General features: G+C 55.4%; 1 protein-coding gene across 1 annotated transcript; it reads left to right on the top strand.

Annotated features, from left to right (window-relative positions):
• Positions 1-1,544: 1,544 nt before the first annotated feature.
• LOC307060822 (keratin, type II cuticular Hb5-like) lies at positions 1,545-8,136 on the top strand (the record flags this gene model as incomplete). Its single annotated transcript, XM_079715593.1, is given in 10 exon segments — positions 1,545-1,964; positions 3,634-3,842; positions 4,415-4,475; positions 4,617-4,712; positions 5,373-5,537; positions 5,798-5,923; positions 6,331-6,551; positions 7,287-7,318; positions 7,947-7,973; positions 7,976-8,136. Coding segments are annotated over 10 exon segments (1,518 nt in total).
• Positions 8,137-8,359: the final 223 nt, after the last annotated feature.

The raw sequence follows: 8,359 nt of genomic DNA, 5'->3' as shown, positions 1-8,359 counted from the left end.
CAGCGGCTTCACCATGGGTGACTATGATCTGAAGACTATTTGGGGCCAGCTAGTGAGGCCTCCTGCTCCTTGCCTACCCAAAGTCTCTGCCCTACTTGGAAGGACAGGTGTGGGATGTGGAGATAGAAACCAGTCAGCTTGGTGCTGGGCAAAGACCTGCAGTGGACCTGGCTGTGAAGACAAGGGCAGACCCAGGACAGAACGTGGGGCATCTGAGAGAGCATTCAGGGAACCGTGGCACAGGGACAGCATTCGGTTCTGGGAGGCTCCCTGGAGGGGCTGTCACCCTCAGAAGAAGTTCCTCAGCTCTTCTTCCTGAAGTTCCTGACCCCTCAGGGGCCTGGCTATCCTCCCTCAGCACAGACCACAGCCCCAGGTCTGTGCTCAATGAACATTAAAGACTATCCATCATTATCCTAATAAATGGCCCCAGGACACACAGGGATGCAGGGATGTTAGAAGGAACGACCATTTCAGAGCCCCCAGGAGCCAGAAATCACAGTGTCCTTGGACAAAAAAAAGCCACCTTCCCACCCCCGTCTCTGTGCAGAGCAGTCTCTGAATGTTCTTCTAAGGATGACAATTCTGGGGCTGACAAACAGGATGAGCCCCTGCCCTGGCTGGTGGTCTTGGAAGGAAGTGAGACTCACAGGACCTGTTTCTTCTTAAAGAGCCCAGGGACGGTGTCCAGAGCAAGTCCGTAGCAGCGAGGTTATCCCGGCTTCTGCCATCCTTTCAGCCAAGTGGGAGAAAGCGGCTAAAGGGAGGGACCCCCTTATCCAGAAGGGGCCGTCACTGTGGCCACTGAGAGTTGTAATTTTGCGGGTGAGAAATGAAGGCTCTGGAACAGAAACCGCTAGGGTGGAATCCAGAAGGATCTAAGGGACCACGTGCTCCAGTCCTCTGTTCTGCAGGGAGCATGGTCAAAATGGCCCCTCTGGACCCAAACCACCTCCAAGCAATGCTGCCTGAGTGGGTTTGGACTCACCTGATCTATCTGCCCCTGAAACACATGGATTTACTTGAGAATGTGTTCAGTGTGGAGCCAAGAGGACAGAGGTGATGACCGCTGGTGGTCTCACCCAACCTAGGACCCTAGAACTTCTCCCTGGAGACAGTGGCCCCAGCCCCTACCCCATGCCCAGCCACCTCAGACAGTTGTGGAGTTCAAACCCGCCTCTAGGTGTGGGTGGAGACCATCTCACAGGGAGACTGTGAGAAAATTCATTACCTAATGTATGCAAACGAGCTTTGAAGATGAAAAGTGCAAACACACAGTATCCCTAATAACATCTTCAATACTTTTAGGGAAGCCCAGAGTCGCAGCTGAGCTCACCTTTAAGACAAGTCCTTGGGGAGTCTCTGGCAAACTCCCCAAGCCAATAAACAACATAAAATGACTTTTCACTCCTTTCATGCAGCCAACCCCAGCTCTCCCCACCAATAAAAGGACCAGGATCAGAGGAGCCAGAGCATCCTAAGCAGCGCACACGCCGCCCTCGACACCCCAGCGCGCTCAGCCTCCATCCGCTCAGATCCACACCATGACCTGCCGCTCCTACAGGATCAGCCCAGGATGTGGGGTCACCAGGACCTTCAGCTCGTGCTCAGCTGTGGCCCCCGAAACTGGCAGCCGCTGCCGCATCAGCGCTGCCCCCTACCGAGGGGTGTCCTGCTACCGGGGGCTGATGGGCTTCGGCAGCCGCAGCGTCTCAGCCCTGGGCTCCTGTGGGCCCCACATAGCAGAGGGCGGCTTCCACACCGGCTCCTGCGTCCACAGCTTCGGGTACCGCTTCGGCGGCGTGTGCAGCCCCAGGCCACCCTGCATCACCACCGTGTCGGTCAACGAGAGGCTCCTTGCGCCCCTCAACCTGGAGATCGACCCCAAGGCACAGTGTGTGAAGCACGAAGAGAAGGAGCAGATCAAGTGTCTCAACAGCAGGTTCGCTGCTTTCATCGACAAGGTCAGTGAGGCCTGGGATGGTCCAGAGACAGCCCCAGCCCTGCCCTTCCCTTGGGAGGATCTGTAGGGGAGCCAGCATGGCAGCCAGCAGCGGGAGAGAAATGCAGACCAGTATGCGCGGAACAATCCGTCTTCTCGTTTAATTCCTGCAAAGTATATCGGACACCCATTGTGGTCCAGAAATTGAGTCTATAGTCTATAAAGTGTGTGTGTTTCCCGAGACAAGACAGCATGGGAATATCAGAGCTGCCACTGAAACACAGGGCACTGGGTACCGGAAGAGCGGGAGACAGTGGGGAGAGGAGATTCCTGTGGTGGGGCTGCTGTGGAAGTCGTTAGGGTGCTGCAGCTCCGGAAGTGTTTAGGGTGCTGCTCAGAGCCATGCTGCCTCCCCACCCTCGCCCTGCCCCTCCGCCATGGGAGTCCTCAGGCGGGCTGCTTGTCCGGCCTCACATGCTTGGTGTGAGGATTCACGGGGTTCATGCAGGGACAGTGCTGGCACACAATAAGTGCTTGATAAACGTTAGCTGTTAGCATTCTTTTCCAAGGACAGTAGTGGGTGGGGAGGTGTGACAGTTAACCAAGCAGGCTTGGCAGCCTCCTTCATGGATGCAGAGCTGGGAATGGGGAAGGCAAGGCCGCCAGGCTGGCGGGAGGAGGCCCACCAGTGCAGAGCGTGAGGAACCTGGAACTGCCCTGAGGCTGCCTCTCAGAAAGGCCACCTCTGCATCTCCCCTCATGTCGGCTTCTACTGTGTCGGTGAGGCCTTACTCCAGCTGAGGAAGTATGACCAGGCTCTGGGGTCTGGGATGGGGGGCAACAGGGGTACCTTCTTATTATCCCTTTCTCTTTAGTGATCTCAGTTAATACTCAACATGACTCAATGGAGTAGCTATTATCATCTTTATTTTTTGAATAACAAATTGAAGCTGAGAGTTTAGTGAGCAGCTTAGACAGACTATGGTGACAGGCAAGTGAAGGGGACTCAAAGGCCATGAGATCCTGACTCCTTACTAATTATGAGACAATAAGTTAGTCATTTCATACCTTGGGGTCTGTGTTTCCCCTTCTGTGCTATAGGAGAAATAAGATCTCCCCCCAAAGGGTTGTGAGAATTGAATAAAATTGATTGATAGGTACAGACATAGACAAAAGTGTGTGTGTGTGTGTGTGTGTATCTTAGCACAAGTCCTGGCACCACATAGTAAATATTCAATAAATGTTTATTGCATAAATGAATAAATGAAGAATGACTGGTAATTAACAAGTCATAGTTCAACTGATTGAGCACTTACTGTGTGTCAGAACCTGTTCTAAGCACTTTACATAGAGTAACTTGTTCAATTTTCACAACTTTAAGGAAGGTACTATTATCATCTCTGTTTTGGAAATGAGAAAACCAAGCACCCAGAGGTTAGACAATTTGCTGTTACAGTGGCAGACCTGGGAGCTGAATCAGACCCTTGGCCTCAAGCTGGGGGCCCTCACACCCACAGTGCCTCCCTTGGGGACTGGGAGCAAGGCCCGCTGAGTCGCAGACATTCCATGGCTCAGCCCTTGCCTGGCCCTGGCTGTTCAGAGAACATCAGAGCAGAGGGATAGAGAGCTCTGGGGAGGCAGGCACCTCCCCAGCCTCCTCCTGAGTCTCTTTCTCCCACCCTGGGCGGCAGGTGCGCTTCCTGGAGCAGCAGAACAAGCTGCTGGAGGCCAAGTGGCAGTTCTACCAGAACCGTCGGTGCTGCGAGAGCAACCTGGAGCCCCTGTTCCAGGGCTACATCCAGACGCTGAGGTGGGAGGCCAAGCGCGTGGAGGCCGACAGCGGGAGGCTGGCCTCGGAGCTCAGCCATGTGCAGGAGGTGCTGGAGGGCTACAAGGAGAAGTGAGTGCGCCCGACCCAGAATAACAGGGGCAGTGGGAAAGCTCCACCCACAAGCCTCTTGAAGCAGCTTCATTAAGATTCCTGCCTGTCTGTCAACAGGGGCTTCCTGGGACCCAAGGCGATGGTCAGTAGGGCCCTAGGTTTTTTCAGATTCTTTGGCTCCACCTCAACCCCATGGAGGCCCGTGAGTCTGAGAGCTGTTTTCGGGGGAGTAAGGAAACCCAGTATGGGGTTCTACAGCTTTCTTGTTCCTCCACTCCCGCTCACCTTCATGACACGGGCTCTGTGCCCTTCCTGTCCATGGCACCACCTCTCTTTGGATCTAGGATGCAAAGATGATTTTAGACTTGGGGGATGGAGTGTTACTCATCCAGAGGCAGCAGGAGTGGGGTGGAATAAGCCAGGCTGGGACAGGGCTAGCCCACGAACAATGCACAAAATAGACCAAGGAGAGGACAGGATGACATTTGCACAGTTCATCCCTTCTGAGCCCCGGAAGAGCTTGCCCAGGAGCTGAGATGGTTGCCAAGCCCCGACCCCTCACTTCCGGACCCTGTCTCCCCCACCCCCAGGTATGAAGAGGAGGGGGCTCTGAGGGCCACAGCAGAGAACGAGTTCGTGGTTCTAAAGAAGGTGAGGGGCTGGTCACAGGGCAGGGAGGGAGGGGCACCCTCTGTGCAGCCTCCACCGTGGTGGGTCACCACACCGACCCAGAGGCACCTTCCGGGGGCCTCTTCCCACATGCACAGCCCCTCCTCTTCGCCCCACTGCCAGGACGTGGACTGCGCCTACCTGCAGAAGTCAGACCTGGAAGCCAACGTGGAGGCCCTGGTGGAGGAGTCTAGCTTCCTGAAGCGCCTCTATGACGAGGTGAGAAGGCCCCTGCCAGCCAGCCAGGAAGCAGGGAGGGAAGGCATGAGGACTCGGCGGAGGTGTTGTTTGCATGTTTGCACGTTTCCCTGAGTGATGGAAGCATGTAAAGAACATGCACGCACAGGCAAGAGGGACGTGTCGTGTAGCTGTCACAGACACGTGCAGGTAAGCCCCAAGGACGGTGACGCTTGAGTGTGCTTGGGCCTTTCTGTGCCAGTGAGCCCCTGGGTGTTGCAGCGTGTGTGCCTGTGTGCTGGCCTTTGTGCGTGTTGGTCTCTACATGGATATGAAAGAGTATATGCAGGAGGGGGATAGGGTGGGTTTCCAGTTAGAGAGGGGGTCTTAATTCCTGGACAGATCACTAGTCCCGGCATTCAGACCCCAGCTCCCTTGCTGAATGACTTTGAGTCAGGCCTTTTTCACATACTGGGCCTCAGTTTCCCCCTTTGTTAAGTCATGGGCTGTCCCCAGCTGACCTCCGAAGCCCCTCCCAGCTTTACTGTCTTATGATGTACCTGTGTGTGGATGAAAGGGAGTGGGAGTCATGTATCATACATGACCAGTGCCCCATCCAGGGAGTGGACACGGCCCCCAGGGGTGGAGCACGTGGCCCTGACAAGGCACCAGAACCAAATGCATTGGCTCTCGGCCCCCCAGGAGCTCCAGGTCCTCAACGCCCACATCTCAGACACCTCAGTCTTCGTCAAGATGGACAGCAGCCGGGACCTGAACATGGACTGTTTCGTCGCCGAGATCAAGGCTCAGAACGATGATGTTGCCCGCCGCAGCCAGGCCGAGGCTGAGTCCTGGTACCGCAGCAAGGTGAGTGGCCCAGGACACCTGCCTCCTAGACATGGCACTGGGAAGGGTGTGAGGTGCATATTAGAAAAGGCTTCTTTTGTCTGGGGATTTTGATCTTTAGGGATGGTAAGAAAAGGACTGACATCTCAATTTGGGGGTCAGGGTGGGGCTGCCATGTCTGGCTGCACAGGCTGAGCACTGTACAAACTTCACAATCATGCTGTCCTGAATGGATGGGATGTCCCACCCTGAGCCTCAGGAGCATCTCTGCTTCCCCCAAGTGCGAGGAGATGAAGGCCACGGTGATCCAGCACGGGGAGACCCTGCGCCACACCAAGGAGGAGATCAGTGAGCTGAACCGCATGATCCAGAGGCTGACGGCCGAGATTGAAAATGCCAAGTGCCAGGTATGGGTTCCAGGAGAGCTTGAATACCCAGCACAGGCAGACTGCAGCACCAGGCCCTTTGCCAGCAGGAGAGCAAAGGCCTGGCCCTAATCAGGCCTCAGAGTGTGCCCGTGAGGAAGTAGGGGTCCAGAGAAAGGGCAGTGCCCCTGGCACATCACGCAGCACTGGAGCTGGGATGAGCCGTATCACTGATGTTCCCCCTCCCTGGCCACCCTGCGACACCACCAAAGGAGAGATGTTGAAAAGTGCCCATTCCTCCCTCGTGTTCATAGTCCCATTAACTACCTGTTTATAGGTAGTTAACCTACCTTTTCTCTGGGACCCTTGCCCCAGCTCCCCCAGCTCAGGGGAGCCAAGTTGCACCTTCTCTCTCTCTCATGCTCGTCCTCACATCTCCTTCCCCACAGCGGGCCAAGCTGGAGGCCGCCGTGGCCGAGGCGGAGCAGCAGGGCGAGGCGGCCCTTAATGATGCCCACTGCAAACTGGCCGGGCTGGAGGAGGCCCTGCAGAAGGCCAAGCGGGACATGGCCTGCCTGCTCAAGGAGTACCAGGAGGTGATGAACTCCAAGCTGGGCCTGGACATCGAGATCGCCACCTACAGGCGCCTGCTGGAGGGCGAGGAGCACAGGTGGGGCTAAGGAAGACCTGGGGGTCTAGAAGGAGGAGGTCCTGGTCCTCTGGCAGTGAATTTCGCTGAACCCAAATGTGAGCTGTATCTCTGTTCAATAATAATGATAATTTACTGAATGCTTATTAGGCCTGTGCTAGGTGCTCATTTTAATCCTCCCAGTCCAGTGAGGTAGGTATCATTTTTCCCATCCAAAGGTAAGGAAATAAGGCCCAGAGTTCAGTGACTTTCTCGTGGCCACACAGTTAACAAACACAAGAGCCAGGATCTGCACCCAAGACATGTGGCTCTAAAATCCATTGTCTTCCAGTAGCTTCCTAAAGGAGACTGAAGCTTGGCCTGCCCCGGAGGTGGGTGCATTATAAGGATGATGCACCCTATGGCTGTAGCTCTTCCTTGGCATCAAGCCCTTTCACACACGCTGCTGCATTCAATTCGACTCTCCTTTCTGTGAGCTTGATAGGCATTATCCAGGGTGGGCCAAGTCATTCAGATTGGAGGCCACGGGTGGAGTTCATAAACTCACTCACCTCTGCTGAAAATCAGAAGGCCTTGTCTCTGTGGTCAGAGAATAGTTAAAGAGAGTGAGCATTTCATACAGACTTTGGGAGAGCACTTCCTGCCTCTTGGGGGTTGGATCTGTACACAGGAAGGCCCTCTCTGTGGTCAAGCAACCATCTGCCTCAAGGAATCCAGCTCAGTGCCCAGAGTTAACAGAGTTTTCTTTCCCCTTAGGCTGTGCGAAGGTGTGGGCTCTGTGAATGTCTGTAAGTACCCGCTTGAAACACCCCTAGAAAAATGGCTTTGTTGATGGGCAGATCTGAGCCTGACAGCCTAACCCACTAAACCCGGAATGTTCCGGGCCTGGGAGGGAGGGGGACTTTCATGCTCCCCTCTCCCCCCGCCCTTCCCTGGAGGCATTAAACGAAGTTTAGTTGAGCGCCATCCACTGGTGGAGATGTGAACTGCAGGCCAGGGTAATAAGGGCACAGTAGCTTTGCCCCTCTGAGTGTAGGGGTCCTCGATTCCTTCTCACCCAGGTGCCCAAGAACAGCGGTCCCCAACCATTTTGGCACCAGGGACCAGTTTCGTGGAAGACAATTTTTCCATGGAGGTGGGGTGCGGGGGGATGATGGTGGAGTGATGGGGAGCAGCAGATGAAACTTCGCTTGCTCACCCACGGCTCACCTCCTGCTGTGTGGCCCGGGTCCTAGGGGTTGGGGACCCCTGCCCTAGAAGGCTGAGATGCTGAGGAGAACAGGGTCTGAGTTATGAACCACTAAACCCCTTTGAGGAGGAGGAAGCTCCTGCGGTGCAGAAGCCCTTAGGGCCTGTCCTGGGTTGGTGACATTACAACAGGCCACTCAGCCCTTCCTGTCCCCTCTCTTCCCACAGGCGTCAGCAGCTCCCGCAGTGGAGTCACCTGGGGGGCCTCATGTATAGCACCACACCGGGCCACCAGATTGTCTCTGGCCCCACGGCCACTGGGGGCAGCATCACAGTGATGGCGCCCGACTCCTGTGCCCCCTGTCGGCCCCTCATCTCCAGCTTCAACTGCGGGAGCAGTTCCGTCTGCTTTGCCTAGGGTCCGAGGCCCCGCCTGCGTCCCCCGGGCATGGAATGGTGTGTGAATGGAAAGTGTGTGCTTGCTGCCAGAATCTTCCACGTGTTCCTCCAAGGGAAAGACCCTCCACTGCTCTCCACCACCTTCTCATTTTAGGGAGTTGTTTCCTGGTTCTCCAACAGGCTTCAGTTAGAGAGAGTCATTCCCAGCTCTTTTACTCAATTCCAATTTGACTCCTAAATAC

The sequence above is a fragment of the Hyperoodon ampullatus genome (assembly GCF_949752795.1).
Source record: "Hyperoodon ampullatus genome assembly, chromosome: 11".
Classification (NCBI taxonomy): Eukaryota; Metazoa; Chordata; class Mammalia; order Artiodactyla; family Ziphiidae; genus Hyperoodon; species Hyperoodon ampullatus.
The sequence above is the reverse complement of the archived record's forward strand: the minus strand, read 5'-3'. Positions and strand labels throughout refer to the sequence as shown.